Source organism: Geotrypetes seraphini, chromosome 5, assembly GCF_902459505.1.
Source record: "Geotrypetes seraphini chromosome 5, aGeoSer1.1, whole genome shotgun sequence".
NCBI lineage: Eukaryota > Metazoa > Chordata > Amphibia > Gymnophiona > Dermophiidae > Geotrypetes > Geotrypetes seraphini.
The window spans coordinates 187,936,579-187,958,387 of record NC_047088.1 but is presented as its reverse complement, the minus strand read 5'-3'; the positions used below and the strand labels follow the sequence as shown (position 1 = coordinate 187,958,387).

Here is a 21,809-nt window from a genome sequence, read left to right as displayed (position 1 = left end):
CCGCCGCAAAGCGGCGGACCGCTGGACTCCGCCCACCCTCCAGGTCTGCCCATGCTCCTTAAAACTCGGGTATTTGCGGCGCACGCCGAAGGAACGCACATAAGGAGCAGGACCTGCTCCTTGGTGCGCTCCTTCGTGCGCAACCTGAGGGCGCCACCATTTCTTCCTCAAAATTGAATATAAACATTCCACTTATCAAACAAACTATACATAAGGTTGTCAGTTTGAATTTCTTAACCCTAGTTAGTCTAGCATTTTTTCTAATTATGGCTCTTAATTTGGATTTACTCTCCTTATCCAATAAAATACCTGTGCACTGGGGCACAAGGCCTGAAAACATTAAGCCCCAGATCCATCGTCATTCAGTATTAACTGAAATCTTTCCCTCAGTCTCCCCTAATACTAAAACCTTAAAGGAATCTCTGCAGACATCTCATTCAAGAGGTTCTGCATTTCATCAGGGGCAATTAAATTTAGGACACATTAACGTAAGATCCATTAAAGGAAAATACCATCTAATAAAAGAAATTATCTTATCCCATCATTTTCATGTTTTGTGCCTTACGGAAACCTGGTTAAAGGAGGGCGAAGAAGCTTATCTTTCCTTTTGTTGTCCTACAAATTATTCTTATATCTTTAATCACCGACATAATCGAAAAGGGGGCAGCCTAGCCATCATCTACTGCAATAACATAGTAAAAACTACTGATTATTCCTCAGGAAATGTAGCAATCGAATTTCTTCAAATCAAAATCAACATTGATCCAAAAATCGATATTTTATTACTATACATGCCCCCTCCCATTAACTTCACTAATTTAACTCTGCTCCAAAACCTAATATTTGATTTCTGCTCATCATCAGAGTCCCCATTTATCATTGGGGACTTTAACATCCATTTTGATGAACCTACAAATTCTTTTACTAAAGAAATTACATCATTTACTAAATCCCTAAACCTATTATCCAGGATCCAACGCACTCAGCTGGCCACATTTTGGATATGATTTTAGTCCCATCATCATCAGTTTTTTCTTACTCTGATATCTTAAACATTTCAATTCCATGGTCAGATCACCATCTCATTCATATGAGACTGAATTTAAAAAAACAATCAACAACTGTTACGCAACCAAAAAAGATTTCCTACCGTGATTACTCAAACTTAGAATTAGCAAATATTCTAACATATATTAACCCTGAGATCGTTAATCTACACACTGACTCTCTTGAGGAACAACTTAAATCCTGGAACTCAGCCATTCAAAACTTATTGGATAAAGAAGCCCCTATTATAAATAAAATCATTTCACCCCGTAAAATCCAAAATCCTTGGTTTACTCAAGAACTATATTTATTCAAAATACAATTAAGATCACTCGAAAGAAAATGGCGTAAAAACAAAACGGATGAAAATTTAAAGTTTTATAAAGATCATGCATCATTATACAAGACAAAAATCAATCAGACCAAAAGAAAGTATTGCTCTAACAAAATATCAAAGGCTAAAAATCCATCTATTCTTTACTCCATCTTAAAATCTATTGTTCCTACTTCCCAGAAGGACAATAATAATAAAAACCCACCAGCTCAAGATCTCGCCAACCATTTTCTTAAAAAAATCAGAGATATTCGCCAAAACTTTGATCAGTTAGTGTCAGATGACTCTACAGACAATTCTCACAATACCTATCTTCCCACTGCTAAATGTTCCACCTTTAACTTACCTTCTCTAGAACATATTGAAAAGCTCCTCCAAAGAATCAACATTAAGGGATCACACTCAGAAATTATTCCTCCAATAATTCTGAAAAATTTTTTTTCTTACTTAGACCCCTTTATTCACTCCTTCATTTTAAAAAGCCTTAGTACAGGTTTTGTGCCAGTATCTTGGAAAAATGCAATAATTTCACCTATATTGAAGGATCGGACAATTAGTTCTGAGGAAGTTTCAAATTACCGTCCTTTCGCTAACATCCTATTTCTGGCCAAATTAACCGAAAGAGTAGTCTTTGAACAATTGTCTGACTTCGCTGAATCCACCAACGTTTTACATCCGAATTAAACTGGTTTTAGAAAATATCACAGCACAGAATACTCATTGATCGGGCTTACAACAAATATAAACTATCACCTAGATCACCATAATTCTGTTATTCTTTTTTCCTTGGATCTATCGGCTGCATTCGATACGATAGACCATGCTGTACTCTTAGATAGACTAAAATCTATTGGTGTTTGCGATCAGGTCTTACAATGGTTCGTTTCTAGCAAACAGACAATATACAGTCCATTTCAACAATACAAGTTCAAAATCTTACTCCCTTAGCTATGGAATCCCTCGAGGATCTATACTATCTCCTTTACTGTTTAACATTTTTCTTTCACCATTACTAAGTTTATGCCAATCTATCGGCTTTTCTTCATACACTTATGCAGATGACATTCAGCTGTTTCACCCTTTAAATCCTGAACATACAGAAGAAATCTCCCAGATCAATAAAAAACTTGATACTATTAAAAATTGGCTTGCGGAAAATAGATTAGCATTAAATATCCTTAAAACAAAAGCAATACTTTTTACATGGAAACAAGGAACAAAGCTAGCTACTCCTTTTAGCGTCAATAATATTCATATAGATTTAGTTTCTTCATTAAAAATACTTGGGGTTGTGATTGATGAAAATTTTTCCTATCATGAACATATTAGCAACATTGTCAAATCTTGCCTCTATAGATTGCGAATGATCCGTTCAATTTCTAAATTTCTTGAACCTAAATCTTTAAATATTCTATTACATTCACTGATTATAACAAAGCTTGATTATTGTAATGCATTATTAATTAATATTACACAAAAAGAAAAAAAAACGTTTACAAATAATTCAAAATATTGCAGTTAAACTTTTATACAATGGTAAAAAGTATGACCATGTAACTCCTTATATGATCGAGTCGCATTGGCTCCCTATTACTCATCGCATTACATATAAAATTTTGTTGCTAACATTTAAAACTCTATCCACAAATGAACCATCATTTATAAATCGGATGCTTATCCCACACAATTTATCACGTTCTCTTCGTTCTTTAGCACAAGGATTACTGACAGTCCCTTCTTTAAAAGTGATAGGTACCAGACGTCATGATATGTTTTCAATTGTGGCCCCCCAAACTTGGAACTCTTTGCCACAATACATAAGAAATGAAAAGGAACTCAGTCTTTTAAAAAATAAATTAAAAACTTTCCTTTTTAAAGATGCTTTTAATCTTTAAAATAAATACTTTTATTACATTAGTTAAGTCATCCCTCCTTTTTAAAGATGTTTTAATCTTTAAAATAAATACTTTTATTACATTAGTTAAGTCATCCCTCCTTATGTTTTTTCCTTGAATGTTCCCTTTTTTCTTCTCGAAACATCTATTATGTAACTTTTCCCCTTTTATCATTGTGTCTTGGTGTTTTGTCTGTTTATGAGTCTGTTTTTTACTTTTTATTTGATATTATTAATATGTTTTTTAAAATGCTTATGTATCTTACTGTAAATCGCTTAGTAAATTATGGATAAGCGATTCATCAAATGAATAAATAAACATAAACAAACAAACATAAACATGTACAGATTGATACTGTGGCCCATAATGCGTCTAACTGAAGTTGCTTGGGCTTATTTTTCTAGTTAAATGAGATCTGGCCATTTTCAAAGTATAAGATCTTAAACAGCTAATAAAGATTTACATTTTTATTCTTAATTTTTGGATGCTTCCTTTTTAAGAAATACTCATGTCCATTTCTGCGTAGAAATCATACGTCATAAGGAAGCTGCTCCAAATAAATTAGGGTAAGAGTGTTAGAGGGGGATCATCAATATTTTTTAACTGGTAACTAACACTGACAGATGGCATTACATGTATTTCTATAATGAGTATTACCCAGCAAAAGGATTAGAATCATTCAAAAACATACTAAGATCTGGATCTGAATTAATACATACCAAAATATAGAAAGGTCTGATGTTTCCACTAACATCTCCACTAAGGAATCAACCATTTTGGTATGGAAAATAATCGTATTCATCATTTTTCCAAGTTCTCTGTGGTCTGCCAAGCTAAGTGAGGCTTTAGATACACTGGTGTAGGCCTGTAGAAACAAGATATTAATAAGAAATTTAAAATAGCAATAATATGGCATCAAATGTTGATAAAATTTCTCTTAAACCATTTGCTTTCTTTTAAGCTTTCTATAAGCAAATTAGGTCTTTTACGCTGATCAATAAGGCCAGGATTCTCTAACTGCCGTCATTCTCGGCAGCTGCTTTTGTCAATCACGCGACAGAGCTGGTTACAGAATCATGCCTCCGGCAAAGGTAGGTGCCAGAAATCTAGGCCAGGGTTTCCAGGCCCATATTTGTGACACCTACCTTTGGTGTGACTCATGCCTCTGTAGGTCCATTAGGCTGTCCCCCACTGTAAGGAAGGGCATCTGTTCTTGCATCAACTCTTATACTTCCCCAACCCTTTGAGTGCCGCTGCGAGTGTTGATTGGCGAAAAAGAGATTACCGGCCCTCGGTCGGTGGGGCTGGTGGTGGAGGGGGAGGGGGAGGAGGAGGTAGAACGAGAGTGCCACCGACAAGGAGGTCAATATCATCCTTAGATAAGGAGGGATAAAGTTTAAGAGGAGCATTGGGTGATGGAACTTATAAATTATATGGAGGAGGACTGGCAGCACAGATAAGATTTTTCTGCGGCATGTAATTAGGCTGAGGAAAGAATGGACTGCTTGGATTTTTTGTCATTGGCAGTAGCCGACCAATAACGGGCATATTTAAGCCAGTTAATGCCTCCCCTTTCTCATGTATTCTTTGTCCCAGTGCGGGTCCCCTGAATAGTATGGCCATGCCTCATGATCCCCCAAACACAAACCCTTTACCATATCCATGTGGAACTTATCATTTGCCCCATCTCGGGGAAACGGACTCGAACTACGAAGTCCTTCAGTCCATCCAGCCATATTATCTACCCAAGGGTCAATAAGATAATATCCACTGTCACACACACGAGCAACATAAGCCTTACAAGTCTCATCTTTCTTAGGAGGGGGAGGATCTTTACTGCCTCTCTGACCCATTACAGAACACAATATGGCAATACATAAGTCTCACTTACCTTACCTTATAAGCGAGATACAGTGATATACAATACAATATAAATCTTATACTCTATGAGTCTTATATCTAAGCAATACAGTGGTGTTAAGCGGCCTAAAGCACCTATGGAGGCATGAATACCGGTGACTTGAAACTCAGTTTAAAATGTCTTTTTTTTTAAAAACCGAGATTGGGCACCTACCGGCGCCTAAAAAAAGGCAAAATTTAGAGAAGCCAGACCTTAATGTCTACTTATTTGGGAGATTTGCCTACTTTACCATATTCTATTCATCCTGGGATCTATGTATTGGTTGAGATTTAAGGCACTACAATCACAGGTGTTTGTCAATATTTAAATGCTATAGGTTTGAGTTCAGAAAAGGCACGTTTCAAGGTGAATGCTGATAACTGCTTTAGTAAATATTCTTGGTAGCTTTAGTACAACCTTTTATCCCTTTCTCTGTCCCAATCAGGCAGTTACCTATTCAAAAGTTAAATTATATGCACTGTAAGCACCAAGAAACCAGCACCCTAGCTTGTCGGATGCTAATACATTACTGGCTAATAAATACGAAAATATAACTAGCATAAAGACAAAGAAACCCCAATTCAAAGCCCAGAGCAAAGAACAGATACTTAATCAGACCCCCCCCCCCAGATATTCAAGTCTTTGCAAATCTAGAACAAGAAAATAACCCACAAAAATTACCATATTTTCTTGCTTATAATATGTACAGTTTTTACAAACCATGCACACCCCCGTGAGTCATATGCATAGGCATGCTATACTGATGTATATTTACTAAGATACACTAATTGCAAAATAAGGGCATTTGTTTTTAAGGCTTTTTCTTAGGATTTGCACAGTAATAATGCCTGCAAGAACCTAAAAAGAAAAGCCTTTAAAACAAGAGTGTTAATTTGGCAACTAGTGCAGCTTAGAAAAATATACAGGGTGCATAAGCATGGGTGCATTATACCAGTCTATTTTTACAGAAACTCAAAATTTGCATGTTACATGTATAAAAATTTAGGCTCTTCTAAACATCTTCCTATACTGAATTCCTTTTTGGGGGCCTTTTCCTAATGAAAATTTACCCAAAATGATGATAGACTAGCAAGCAGATGTTTTGATTTTGTAAGCATATTAGAAAAAGGCAACTGCAGATCTAAAACAGAAGTTTCAATTAAAACATAGAAACATAGAAATAGACGGCAGATAAGGGCCACGGCCCATCTAGTCTGCCCACCGCAATGACCCTCCCCCACTTAACTCAGTGAATAGATCCCACGTGTCTATCCCATTTGGCCTTAAAATCAGGCACGCTGCTGGCCTCAGTGACCTGAAGTGGAAGACTATTCCAGCAGTGAAAAAGAATTTCCTGGTGTCACCGTGCAGTTTCCCTCCCCTGATTTTCCACGGGTGCCCCCTGGTTGCCGTGGGACCCTTGAGAAGGAAGATATCTTCTTCCACTTCAATGCGGCCCGTGAGATACTTGAATGTCTCGATCATGTCTCCCCTCTCTCTGCGTTCCTCGAGTGAGTAGAGCTGTAATTTATCCAGCCTTTCCTCGTACGGGAGATCCTTGAGACCCGCGATCATCCGGGTGGCCATTCTCTGGACCGACTCTAGTCTCAGCACATCCTTTCGGTAATGCGGCCTCCAGAATTGCACACAGTACTCCAGGTGTGGTCTCACCATGGATCTATACGATGGCATAATGACTTCAGGCTTAAGGCTGACGAAACTCCTGCGTATGCAACCTATGATTTGCCTTGCTTTGGAGGAAGCTTGCTCCACTTGATTGGCAGCCTTCATGTCCTCACTGACGATCACCCCTAGGTCACGTTCTGCTTCAGTTCTTGTTAGGATCTCGCCATTTAGGGTGTAAGTCTTGCATGGATTTTGGCTGCCCAGGTGCATGACTTTGCATTTTTGGGCATTGAAGCTGAGTTGCCAGGACCTAGACCAGCGCTCCAGTAGTAGTAGGTCGTGCATCATGTTGTCGGGCATTGAATTTTTGTCTGTTGTACTCTTGGCCACTATATTGCTTAGTTTGGCGTCATCGGCGAATAATGTTATTTTACCTTGGAGCCCTTCTGCCAAGTCCCTTATGTAGATGTTGAACAGGATCGGGCCCAGGACGGAGCCCTGTGGCACTCCACTGATCACCTCCGTCGTTTCGGAGGGGGTGCCATTCACCACTACCCTCTGAAGCCTACCTTCAAGCCAGTTCCCAATCCATTTCGTCAACGTGTCGCCCAATCCTATAGAACTCATCGTGCTCAGCAACCTGCGGTGTGGTACGCTATCGAATGCTTTGCTGAAGTCCAGGTATACGATGTCCAGGGACTCCCCAACATCCAGCTTTCTCGCCACCCAGTCAAAGAAGCTGATCAGGTTGGATTGGCAGGATCTCCCCTTAGTAAATCCATGTCGACGGGGATCCCATAGATTCTCCTCGTTCATGATCGTATCCAATTGGCGTTTGATTAGAGTTTCCATTAGTTTGCTCACTATTGATGTGAGACTCACCGGTCTGTAGTTTGCTGTCTCCATCTTGGAGCCTTTCTTATGAAGTGGAATGACGTTAGCCATTTTCCAGTTCAACGGGACGTTATCTGTACTAAGGGAGAGATTGAAGAGCGCGGATAGCGGTTCCGCCAAGACATCACACAACTCCCTGAGCACCCTGGGGTGTAGGTTGTCAGGCACCATTGCCTTGTTAACCTTGAGCTTTGACAGCAAGTGTAGAACTGAGAAAATAACATAAAAATGGCCATACTGGTTCAGACCAAAGGTCCATTTAGTCCAGTATTCTGCTTCCAACAGTGTCCAAGCCAGGGTCTTAAGCAGCAGACCGATTCTATTCCATTTAACTCAGATATAAGCAGAAATGAAATGGGAGCCCAGTTTCCATTACAGAATACTAGAGTAATATTTATAAAACTGAATGAATAAATAAATAAATGTCCTATCCCATATATACACCCACCTTGCAAATATATACTATTTAAGTTACAGGCACTTTCACGTACAGGCGTTTACACGTGCAAGAGGTATATAAGTGTGGGCACTTGATTTATAGAATTGCCCTTCTCTATTTTGTAGTCTATATTCTTTGTTTTCACTTGTTTGATATTTTCAACCCAAAAGCTCTATCACTAGTGCAAATAGAAGATAAAGTGCATCACTGCTTCCATTTTACAGATGTTTACTATTATTTCAGCTCACTGTTTTGGACATAAGGCATCCCGGATAACTGTAGTTTCTGGTTGCTTGAGAGTTACTATAAAAATAGTTTTATTTTCCTTCCCACCTGACTCTATCATCCCCCCACCCCCATTTGTAGGTCCAGCATCTGTTCTTTCCTTCTTTCTGGGTCATTTTCTCTCCCCTTTCTCTCCCACACTTATGGATTCAGCATCCTTCCATCTCCCATGCCCTTCACAACCAGTATCCATGTCCTCCCCCTCCCCCCCACTTATGGGTAAAGCATCCATGGCAGCCAGTCCTAACAACATGCATCCCTCCCTACGGTCCCCAGAACTCTTTCTTCCTCCCTCCCTCTTTCACTTACCGAAGCAGTAACTGCAGTCTCAGAGCAGAGACTGCGCCGTAAACAGGCTGCTTATGGTCAACCCCAGCAGGGCTTTTCTGCCATGATTAAGTTAGAATAAACTTTATATTCCTTTGCATTAAATAAAGAGATTATATGAACCACAGAAGACAAAGTAGTAAAGAGAGTGGGTAGTAGACAGAGGGAAAATGTGCCATGATGTAACTTCCATTTTGAAGTTGCTAGTTTCAATTACATTTCTTATGACTGATTAAAAGTATAACAGACCCAAGCATTTCATGACAAATATATACTTTTGATATAAAAAATGAACTCTTCTTACCTGTAACCTGAACCAATCTAGTCTCATCCCTCTGAAATCAAACACCTCTCCATCTTCAACTGCATAATGGAAAATATTTCAGACAGATTATTTTTTTTAAGTACTTTTTTTTCTAAAAGCCTAATCCTATTCAGACTCCACCATACACTGCATCTTTTGCTGCAGGTTTGGAGTACACTGAATAATTTACTATCAAAGCTATTACATACTTATACAATGGTTAAAGGTGACCAGTTTGGGATGTTTTGAAAAAAATATATTAATGCTAACAGAGGGAAAAGCTGAGCCCCTCTTCCCAAGCCATTGGAGATTAATCAGCTTAGGTTTCTCCCTAGGAGCAGCTCAAGCAACTCCATTTCTATTGCAGAAAAGCCAATTACAGTGATGACTGCAGTCAAAGTGAGCAACAATATGGGGAGGCATAGTTTAAAAATAAATATTAACATGACAGGATGATTTAGGTATCAAATTCAGGAACAAGTAATTTTAATTCTAAATGTTTTCATTTGTTTCACAAATACTGTGATCAGCAACCACACACCAAGACTTAAAAATAGCCATCTGCATTAAAGCCTCAATCTTTGTGCTTCTAATCATCTGAACTTTTATCAGGAGTATATAGTAATCATACAGAAAACAAATTTTAAAAAAAGTCAATCCTAATTACATTTATACTGCAGCTCCGGTATCTTCATTACAGCCTACCACAAGACACAAACATTTTATCAAATGTTAAAATTCACAATGTGGGTAAAGGAGGTGGATCACTACTCTTTACAAATAAGAAAGCCATTATCTAAATAGAGCATTGCATGAATCCAGTAATAACTTCTACTGAAATAAACCAAGGCGGCCTTTTACTAAAATTCAGTAAGTATCAGCATGTGCTGTTAGCACACAGCTTCCTTAACAGTTATGCCAGCACACATTAATTCCCATGCTAGCTTCATAATATGGAATTGGGTGGGGACAGGATAGGACACTGGCATGGACATGAAGAGCACCTTGCAGTTAGCACATGGCAATTTACTGTAGCAGGTAGTGCATATTATTTACCACTATCTCAAAAGGAGGCAATAAGTACATGTGAACTGTCAAAGGGGATAGGATTTGCTATACCATCTTTCTATGGTTACAATCAAAGCAGTTTACAATCAAAGTAGTTTACATATTATATACTGATACTTATTACCTGGGGCAATGAAGGGTTAAGTAACTTGCCCAGAAACACAAAGGAGCTCCTCTACTCCATCTTAATTCATGCTTTACTTGGTAGACCAGCATAACTAGGTTTATCGTATATACTCGAATATAAACAGATTTTGGGGCCAAAAAAACAGGGATCTCACACAATGACACCCCCAATCCCCTCAACCCCCCACAATGATCACTGACACTGCTATCCTCTAGCCACCCCCTAGACCACCAACACAGCTACCCTCCACTCCAAACGCTTCATCCCTTAGACCAGTGTTTCTCAACATGCAATACGAGTACCCCAGGGGGTATGCAGGCCACCTGTGGGGGGTACGTGGGCTGGCCGCCACCTGGGATTTCTCCCTGCCTGCCCACAATTGAATCCACCACTGCCATTGCCGATAACTCCCTGCCTCTCCGCCCGCTCTACCCCCTCCACTCTCTATCCACCTCCCTCTCCGTAACTGCCGCAATTCCAGACAGAGACAGGCCAGGCGCATGCAGGGACTGCACACGGCCGGCTCACAAGCCTTCCCCTGATGTCAATTCTGACATCGGAGAGAAGGTTCCGGGCCAGCCAATTGCTGCCTGGCTGGCCTAGAACTTTCTCTCTAATGTCAGAATTGATGTGGGGGGGAAGGCTTGTGGGCAGGCCGCGTGCAGTCGCTGCATGAAACTAGACCATCCCATCCCTGCCCAGAGTTGCTGCGGCGGTGGCCTGGGGGGCTGCATGTCGGGTGGCAGGGAGGAATCGGCAGCGGCGGCTTCAGCGGGGAGAAGGCAGGCTTTGGCGTGGGTCGGCTTTGGGGGTGCAGCGGGTGGGGAGGCAGGGAGGAATCAGCGGCTTCAGTGGGGGGCAGGCAAGCTTCGGTGCGGGAGGCTTTAGGAGGAAGGGGTGTGTGGGTGATGCAACTTAATTTTGGGATAAAGGCTGGAAGGCAGTGAGAGGGAGGAGATACAAACTCGACAGAGAAAGAAAGGGGGGCATGAACATGGAACACAGAATGGAGAGAGGAAGGGGGCACTAACTTGGGACATGGGGGAGGGAGTAGAAAGGGAGAATTGTTAAGCATAAATGTGAGTGAGAGATAGTGCACATGGGGAAAGGAAGAAAGGAAAATTGGGCATGGAGAGAGAAAGGAATAAGATAGAGATGCACGGGGAATAGAAGGATGAGAGGGAAAAATGTTGGATATGGTGGTGGAGAGGGACCAGATGAACAGATTGAAGGGCATGCAAGGGGGAGGAATGTTGGACATAGTGATGGAGGGAGAGATGTAGCATGGTGTTGGAGAGGGGTGATAGAAGGAGAAATGGGCATGGGGCTGGTTGTCAGTGGTGAAAAATGCTGCACATGATCTGGAGGATGAGAGAGTGAGAATGTTGGATGTGGCAGTAGAGGAAGTGAAGAGATGGATCTCTCAAGACAGATGCACAGTGAGAGAGAGAGAGGGAGACTTGTTGCCAATAGGGGTGGAAGAGAGAGGAAGAAAACTTGGACTCATGGAGGGACAGAGAGATGTTGGTTGGGGAATGGAATGAGGTATGGAGAAAGGAAGCATACAGGTGGCAGAATGAAAGAAAGACATATTGGATGCACAGTCAGAAGGAAGTGCAACCAGAGACTCATGAAATCACCAGACAACAAAGGTAGGAAAAATGATTTTATTTTTAATTTTGTGATCAAAATGTGTCAGTTTTGAGAATTTATATCTGCTGTCTATATTTTGTTCTATATTTGTCAATTTTTCTGTACTTGTTACTGATTGCATATTTTAAAGTCATCTGCCTTGACCTCTTTGACCCGAATATAAATAATTAACATTTTTTGTGCGCAAAGTGTGCTTTGTGTTTTTAAAAATTTTGTGGTTACCATTATGTATTAAGATTATATTGTGTATATATGAAAAATGGATGGAAGAAATTTCGTTACAATTAGTACTATTATTATGGGGGGTCAGGGGTGGAGTTTGGGTGGGTTTGGGGTAGAGCTTGGGCGGGGTACTCTGTTGGTATTTGTTAGGCTTAGGGGGTACTTGGCTTGAAAAGGTTGAGAAACACTGCCTTAGACCATCGGCACTGCTATCTTCCTCTCCCTCCTCGAAGATGATCGGCACTACTGCCCACCTCCTAACCCTTCCCAACCAGCATTGTGTTTACTGTCCGCATGCCAGAGCTTAAGGAGGCTGATACCAATGTTCTATGCTGGGCCAATGCAGAGCCTTGAGCATCTGCACATGCTCAAGGGCTTCTGGCTGCATTGGCTGGCTCCTGCACTGTCACTTTAAATCTTTAGGCAGTGCCCATATGGTGTTCGTGCTTGTGCCTTCCTACCCTTCATCTCACAGGTCTATAAACTCAGTAACAACGCTAAGAAGCCAACTAGGGGAGGTGGGCAGGTTGTTAGATTATATACCTGCTGTCCTCAGAGAACACCTGCTATAGGTAAGTATCTTTGCTTTCTCCGAGGACAAGCAGGCATAATATTCTCACATGTGAGGCTACCAGGATCATGATTCTAGACGAGGATAATGAAGAGAAACAAGATCCAAATTACATACAAATTCAACTTAAAAACGGTTTTAAAAATGGAACTCGTTCTTAACCTGAGGATTGCCTGTAGTAGATCTGCATACAAAGGAGATATAGATTTGCATGCACTATCATGCATATTCATTGTGAATATCCTGAAAACACAACTGGCTCAAGTGTGCAACCTGAAAACCAGACTGGTTTATGACCCTCTAGAACAGGGGTGCCTAATAGGTCGATTGCGATCAACTGGTAGATCGCCAAGGCAAAGTGAGTCGATCGCGGAGCCCATCCAAGGCTCCGTGATAGACTCACTTTGCCTTGGTGATCTACCGGGCCGATCAGCCTTCCTCTCCCCAACGTCAAGTTCAGGCCAGCCAATTGCTGCCTGGCTGGGCTGGAACTTCCTCTCCGACGGCAGAATTGACGTCGGGGAAAGGAATGCTGGTCGGCCCGACGCAGGGAAGCAGGGACAGCTTGGGGTGGCGGTGGCTTGTTCCCCGATGGTGACAGCAGTGGCTTGGTGGAGGGCAGGGAGAAAGAAGGGAAACAGAAAAAAAGAAAGGGGGCATGAAGAGAGAAAAAATGAAAGGGAGGCAGGGAGAAAGAAAGGGCAGGGAGAGAGGAAGAAAAAGTTGGGGGAGGGAATGAGGTCTGGAGGAGAGGAAGCATACAGGCTGAAAGAAGGGAAGAAAGATTGGATGCACAGTCAGAAGAAGAAAGTGCAACCAGAGACTCATGAAATCACCAGACTACAAAGGTAGGAAAAATGATTTTATTTTCAATTTAGTGATCAAAATGTGTCTGAATTTATATCTGCTGTCTATATTTTGCACTATAGCCCCCTTTTACTAAACCGCAATAGCGGTTTTTAGCGCAGGGAGCCTATGAGCGTCGAGAGCAGTGCTGGGCATTCAGCGCAGCTCCCTGCGCTAAAAACTGGTTTAGTAAAAAGGGAGGGGGGTATATTTGTCTATTTTTGTATGGTTGTTACTGAGGTGACAGTGCATAGCGTCATCTGCCTTGACCTCTCTGAAAAAACCCCGGAATAGGAATGATAATTAACATTTTCTCAGCGTACAGTGTGCTTTTTAAAAAATTTTATTATTGGTAGATCATTTTGACTTGGTCATTTTAAAAGTAGCTCGCAAGCCCAAAAAGTGTGGGCACCCCTGCTCTAGAATTTCAAATTTAACACACATACTCTAAGCTTCCTTTCTGGTTTTCTATTCATCCTCTCCCTGCAAATTTGGAAATTTCTGGCAAGTGCTGTTCATCTTTTCTATTGGCACCCTGTCGCTTAAATCTGGTTCCTGGGCAAATGGTATGCTTTCTACTTTCTCAATATTTTTTGGTCCTCCTGTATCTCTAAATTAGTTGATTGGAGCAGGGGTGTTCATTCTGTTCAGTGTAGCTGATATTTTTCAAGGTACCTTGAGCATTTTTTTTCTTTTTCTGGAACACAAAGGAGCTAGAGTACATCTGCATCTCCATGGATAGTTGGGAAGAACTTAAGGGCAGCAAGTCTTCTGAAAGGATTTTCTTTTTTTTTTACCATGGGAGGGACTGTGGAAAAAAGGAGAACTAGACTGAATCCTGAATTGTTGATGATTAAATATTCATCCACGGATTAAAATCATAACAATTATGATTGAGCCAGCCTTCAAAAAGAGAGAGCGTGTATCTGATTGACCATTACTCAGTAATTTATGATGGTCCTTAACACTGTGGGGATGGGGACAAAGCTTGCAGGGACACATTTTGTCCGTGCCAACCCCAGTGCTCAACATAGAGTAGGGGTGTGTGACCACATCCTCGATCAACACTTCGATGTATGCTTGGGGCTGGGGGCTGAGGCAGCCCTTAAGAGTTCTTGTTTAAGCATAGTCCAGATCTCCTCTTGGAGAGATGGTATCAGCCGGATGGAAGGAGAGCGGTCCTCAGAACATAGACACTTACTATGCATCAAGGTAGCTGACACCTGGGAGGATGCAGTGCTTGCCTAGAAGAGGAAGAATGTTTATGCTTTTTAGCTTTCTCACGTGTCACATCCTTCAATGCATGAGGCTTAGATGTCAAGGAAGTAGAGTCCTGCCTCTCTAAGGAGCCCGACACTCTGGATGTCATGTCGATGCACTTGGTGACAATGTCAGTGCCCGAGTCATAGGAAGCTGGGTGTTGGGTTCTAAGTCCCCCCCCACCATGTTTAATGCCAAAGAAGTTTTCAGGCTTTCAAGTGACCTCTTTTGCATACAGAGACAGAGGTCATAGCAAATGTCTCAATATTCAGGACTAGACACACCAGTAATGTGGGTCAGAGCCAGAAATGGTCCGATTACATCGAGAACATTTCTTAAAGACACTCATTACCCTCTTTGACATGGAGAGGAAATGGCCAATGCTGTCAAAGGGTTCAATAGCCCAGGGAGGTCAAATAACTAGGATGCTGGAATGGTTGATGCTTCTGGGAGGAATAAAGGGCTCGGAGTGGCCTGACGGTCACCCCCCTCAAAAAAAAGTTTAACAAAAATTGGCCAAATTTGGGTAAAATTCTGGAACATATTAGGAAAATACAGAAAAAATAAATACAAAAAGAAAGCAAAGGTTTGACACACTGAAGAGAAAAGTGAAGACCTATCTTCTCAGCTATGTGGAAAATAAAGATCTGATGATCTCGTGAGCAGCACATATGCCGTATGGGCACACTGCCTAAAGATTTAAAAGTGACAGTGCACTTGGTAGTGTCCATACTGGATTCCATGGATAATGTTACCCACATGTGAGAATATTATGCCTGCTTGTCCTTGGAAGGAATGCAATAATTGCAATCTAACACTGCTTTTATTTGAGCATGCATGTGGGACCTTAGCCACTTATTGGATACATGTCTAAGCAGCTCTGGAAGTGGTTTTGTTTGAAGGTGGTAACATTCCTAGATGGATGAGATTTTATGGTTTTGAAGTTTTATGATGATTATCTGTAAAACTGAGCTTTGATGCTATTGCAAAAATCTGTTTTATTTGATTTTATCTATTATTTATGTTTGCACTGTAACCACTTATGTCTCCTTTTATAAAGGCGTGCTAGCGGTTTTAGAGCGCGCTTAAATGTCACGCGCGCTAGCCACTACCGCCTCCTTTTAAGCAGGCGGTAATTTTTCGGTTAGCATGCATTAATCTTGTGTGTGTGCTAAAAACGCTAGCGCACCTTAGTAAAAGGAGCAATATAAATATGCAAATAAAACAAGACTGCATGGGCATATAGATGTGCAAGTAAAACAAAAAACTGCATTGTCTCTTAAAAGTTACCAGAGAGGATTTGATAATACTGCACATGAATTGCAATACTTTACTGTGTTTTAGGGAAAGAGTCCAAAAATAAATATTACCATCTTACTTAGGAAGAGAGATCCAGCAACACAATACAATACAGTGTCTTATATATTGCAATTTTCTGAAAGGAATCTCTGCGGTTTACAATAAGATTTAGATCAAGTTCTTGAAGTTACATTGTTAGAAGGAAAGTTGGTTTTAGAAGGAAGAAGTGAAGGATAAGTACGAGGCTCTAGAGAGAAAAGAAATATCTTTAGTTTCTTCTGGAATTCAAGGTAGGTGGTGGGTTGTCTTAGGTATGTTGGCAGTTTGTTCCAAATGAGAGGTCCTTCGTACTCAAATATCTTCTTCCACCGTACTTGTTAAGGTGATGGGAAAGATAATTTGTAGCACTGCGATGTGTGAGAATTGAAGAAGTGTGGGACTTTAACATCAGAAGTTAGTTCCTCTGAGTTTTCTACACAGATCGCTTTGTAAACCATGCAGGCTATCTTGAATAGGATTCTCTTTTTCATCGGCAGCCCTCTCATATTGATTCTTTTTGAGGATTAATCTTGCAACTGTGTTTTTTAGTAGTTGTAGTCTCTTGAGTTCTTTTTTTACAATGCCACAATATAGGGAGTTGCAATAGTCCAGGTATGGTATTAGGACAGATTGTACTATTGTCCTGAAACTAGTCTTTGTCAGGACTGGTCTAATTGTCCTCAGTTGTCTTATCTTAAAGAATAATTTTCTCACTAGAAAGGTGAAGGTTATGTTCAAGTCTAGAGTACTTTGGAGGAATTTTCTATCTTTATATAACATAACTTTATTCTTCTATACCGCCATAATCAAACAATTTCAAGGCGGTTTACACAGAAGAGGGCTAGACAATCAGCAAAATAAAATTAATTGAAATACAGCAATTTTCCTAAAAAATTCTGTGTAAAATTTTAGTTAACAGTAATGTCCTCATTTAGGTAATAAATTTATCAAACAACTTTGACTTAAGAACAAAAGCAGTGCCTCTGCTGTGTCAGACCAGAGGGCCATCATGCCCAGAAGTCCGCTCACACGGCGGCCCATCAGATCCAGGACCTGTACATTAATCCTCTATCTATACCCTTCTATCCTCTTTTCCTTTAGGAAATTATCCAATCCCTTCTTTAACCCCAATACTGTACTCTGTCCTATCACACCCTCTGGAAGCGCATTCCAGGTGTCCACCACCCTCTGGGTGAAGAAGAACTTCCTAGCATTGGTTCTGAATCTGTCCCCTCTTAATTTTTCTGAATGCCCTTTCATTCTTGTAGTTTTTGAAAATTTGAAGAATCTGTCCTTCTCTACTTTCTCTATGCTCTTCATGATCTTGTAAGTCTCTATCATGTCCCCTCTAAGTCTCCGCTGTTCCAGGGAAGAGAGTCACAGTTTCTCTAATCTTTCAGCACATGAAAGGTTTTCCATTCCTTTTATCAATCGCGTTGCCCTTTTCTGAACCCTCTCAAGTATCGCCATATCCTTCTTAAGGTACGGCGACCAATACTGGACGCAGTACTCCAGATGCGGGCACACCATCGCCCGATACAGCGGCAGGATAACTTCTTTCGTTCTGGTTGTAATACCTTTCTTGATTATACCTAGCATTCTATTCGCCTTCTTAGAGGCCACTGCGCACTTTGCCGACGGTTTCATTGTCTTGTCCACTATTACCCCTAGGTCCTTTTCTAGGGTACTTTCACCAGCCCTCCCATCGTATAGCTGTACTTCGGGTTTCTGTTTCCTACATGCAAGACTTTACATTTCTCTACATTAAACTTCATGTGCCATCTTTTCGAAATGCATCATAAGACAACACAACTCCACCAATACAATTACCGAACCAGGACTGCTGCTTACTTGCTTGAAATACAAGAGTCCTGTCCAAAAAGGTCTTATATCTGCAGCCAGTAATTTTTGGATAGGCAAATAAATTGGAATTCCTAGTTATCCTTGTTGGACTATATAACACAAAATGAGATAAAAGGTAATTTGGGTCTTCAGCCTCCAGCCCAACTTCCTACCATTCAACTGTCCAGTAGGAAGGCTGAGCTATCTCTCAATTTCCAACCCTCCTCTAAATTCCATCCAGGAACTAGATTGGAGAGAGGAGGAGCTTTGACTGGAGGAGCTAAGGAGCTCATCTTTAGAGCACATGGTTTCCCTTTGTATTTATCCCTAGGGTCTATATATATCTACACCGGCGGATTCTGTCATGCAAATTCCTGTGGAGGATGATGCTAGTTTTTAGTTTCTAGACCCCACCTTCACCTTTTTCCCCAACCCCTGGGTTTTCCTATGTGACAGGACTTAGACCCTATCGAAATAATCCACTGCCTCTTTACCTAAAGGAATGTAATCAAGAAGGCAGTGGTTGTGTAGATGGCTTTTCCGCATTTAGGAAGTAGCCATAGGTGGAGCTTATGTTGTCAAGTCAATAAACTAAGAAACTTGGGATGGAAAATGATCTTTTGCCTCTTTTTGACAAACTCAAAGGGGAGAATAGGTCTCCTGAGATTGATTCCTTTAGACTCTCTTCTGTGGATAGTTCTATGCTAGGTAGTAAGTAAGTCTCTGAAACATAATATTCTTGTTTTAGATTTGTTTAGTTTGAGGAAGTTTTTCATCATCCATGCACTTAGGTCGTCAACAGATTTTTTCAGGTAATTTAGGATGCTATTGAAGTATTCTTTGGCTATACAGAGAATGAAGATGTCATCTGCATAGGAGAAGATGTGAACCTGGGTCGACGGGCAGTGCTCTTAAATAGATGTAGTGCTCTTAAATAGATGTAGTGTGGATGATAGTGGTGAGCCTCAAAACACTGGTTAAATATTTTTTAATATTATACCTGCTGTCCACTTTTAGCATGAATACAAAAAAGCAGATTATAAAAGTGTACATAAAAACAGCAAGTGGAGATTAAGAGTATACTTAAATCTATCTTCACTTTTGCAAAAGAAGAACCTGAAGCTCCTGTTTTAAAGTGTTTCCCTTGTAATGAAGTCAGTGTAAAAAGATCTTCCACCTTCTCATATGTTGCTGTTCTGGGACTTCTAGAGAATATTTGTTTTTGTTTCGAGTGAAATCCTTGTTCTGTAGCTGATTTCACCATAGAGAAACTACTATGTAACTGTGCCAGTTAATTGTACCAGCACATGAGTTATGAAAAGTATACTACTACTACTATCTGCAATTTTCACTATACTCTGGGCAGGTTTCTTTAGTAAGGTATGTGAAATCAGAGCTGTTTTCTTACCCTGCTTTACACTCAAGGAGGTCATAGTATTAACAAAGGAAGACATTATGATTGATTCATCTTCTGGGCACACAGAGAGATTCTGAATAAAAAGAAAAACCAGAATGAGCTCATTAAAAAAAAAAAAATGTTCAGTATATACAATTATATTTATGCTTATTGAAACATTTCATATACCGTTTAGCTAAACAAAAGACCAAAGCAGTTTACAATTTTACAAAAATATTAACAATTGATGTGTGAGAATTTATTTATAGACATTAGTCAGAAAACCAATGATTTGCTCAACATTCCAGTCAAACCTGGAGCTAAAATGTAAATGCACACGAGTTAGAAAATTTAGTGCTATAAATACTCTGGTCATCACCATTCAAAATTATTTTGCAGAGGTGGTTTCCTTCGCTATAATCCACCAATTGTGACTAAGGATTAAATAAGGATCAAGTGGTCTTTTTGTTTAACTCAGCAATTCTGTCCTTTTCTTTCCAAATAAATCAGAAGCAAGTTGCAATCTTGCACCTGTAGTGTTCCTTTGGACTACTTATGGATTTTTCCTCTACTTCACATTCTCCACCATACCCCCAACCCACACTCGATGCAGCTCCTCAGCTTCACTCCTTTCCATATAATCTCTTCCTATCCATTGATGGAAAAAGTCAAACTATGGAAAGATTCCCATGAATTTGCATTAGTAGATAGTTGCTCCTATGAAAGAACTCTACTGTCTTTTAAACAGAATTATCCACTAGTACATAGGGTACACCATTAATCAAGCTGAAGAAAAGGATGACATCAGCTAATCAGCATTCACTTCTAGATGCTACATCCACATTCTGCCCCCCCTCCAGGAAAGAATGAGCATAACCTCACCCAAATCCTGCTCGCTGTCCAAACTCAGTAATATTCTTTCCCATAGGGTTATGTTCAAATCTAGAGTACTTTGGAGGAATTTTCTATCTTTAGATTCACCTGTAGATAGTTCTACTTCTGTGCAACACTCCATTGATGACTGATCCACTTGACCCACAGGAAAAGAAACACTGAAGGGAGATATGATTGAAGTCTACAAAACCTTGAGTGGAGTAGAACAGATACAAGTGGATCGATTTTTCACGCCATCAAAAATTACATAGACTAGGGGACACTCGAAGATACAGGGAAATACTTTCAAAACCAATAGGAGGAAATATTTTTTCACTCAAGAGAATAGTTAAGCTCTGGAACGCATTGCTAGAGGTTGTGGTAAGAGTGAATAGCATAGCTGGTTTTAAGAAAGGTTTGGACAATTTCCTGGAGGAAAAGTCCATAGTCTGTTATTGAGACAGACATGGGGGAAGCCACTGCTTGCCCTGAATTGGTAGCATGGAATGTTGCTCCTCTTTGGGTTTTTGCCAGGTACTAGTGATCCAGTAAGGCTGTTCTTATGTTCAGTGGTCTTCATTATAAGGCCCACAATCCTATGGTAGCCCTCTGAGACCTTTGTGGCTGCCTGCAGAACCTGTGCAGAATATCATCCCTCCCAACTCGTCAGGATCCAGCACTTTTTTGTACAGCTCTGCAGCCTTGCACTCTTCGGGCTGCAGGCAGCATGAATGAAGTAAACATGCTGCCTTCATCAGTCTCAGAAGATTTCCCTCTACCACAGCTTCCCACCATGTGGACAGGAAGCTATAGCAGAGGAAAATATTCTAGGAACCGCTGAAAGCAGTATGTTTACTTCGTTCACGCTGCCCTTGGCCGAAAGAATGCAGTGCTGGAAACAAAGTGCTGGATCCCTACGGGGTTGGTGGGGGGGGGGGGGGTGGAGAAGAAGATGTCAGACCTCTGTGAGAAGAAAGATGGGGAGGAAAGGTGAAGTGGCAGAGAGAGAGGGAGGAGATATTGCACATGAATGGAGAGGAAGGGAAGGGCAGAGAGAGAGGGAGAAGATGGTGCACAAGGATGGAGAGGACGGGAAGGGTAGAGAGGGAGGAGATGGTGCACAAGGATGGACAGGAGGGTAAGGGCGGAGAGGGAGGAGATGGTGCACAAGGATGGACAGGAGGGTAAGGGCGGAGAGGGAGGAGATGGTGCACAAGGATGGACAGGAGGGGAAGGGCAAAGAGAGAGAGGAGATGTGCAAATGGATGGACAGGAGAGGAGGAGAGAGAGAGAAGAGATATGCAAATGGATGGACAGGAGGGGAAGGGTAGAGAGAGGGAGGAGACTGTGCACATGGATGTAACAGAATCAGAAAAGGTACAGAAAAAGGCGACAAAAATGATAAAAGAGATGGGAAGACTTCTCTGTGAGGAAAGATGCGCCTTTTTTCAACATCAAGTGTGTAGACCAAAGGACTCAGGCACTGCACACTGCAAATAAAATCAATATAAAAAGCTCATCCTTCCGGCTTTCTGATGTAGCGTAGCGAAACACAGACTGTG

At 40.9% G+C, this 21,809-nt stretch overlaps 1 protein-coding gene across 2 annotated transcripts in view; it reads right to left on the bottom strand.

Moving 5' to 3' along the window:
- NCKAP1 (NCK associated protein 1) overlaps window positions 1-21,809 on the bottom strand; it is a 268,727-nt gene that overhangs the window by 111,066 nt on the left and 135,852 nt on the right. For both annotated transcript variants that reach the window (XM_033944817.1, XM_033944818.1), the window contains 3 exons: window positions 19,387-19,468; window positions 9,052-9,110; window positions 3,996-4,141 (listed from right to left, as the gene is read on the bottom strand). In XM_033944817.1, coding sequence (XP_033800708.1) covers window positions 3,996-4,141; window positions 9,052-9,110; window positions 19,387-19,468 — 287 coding nt within the window. The remainder of the gene's footprint in view (window positions 1-3,995; window positions 4,142-9,051; window positions 9,111-19,386; window positions 19,469-21,809) is intronic.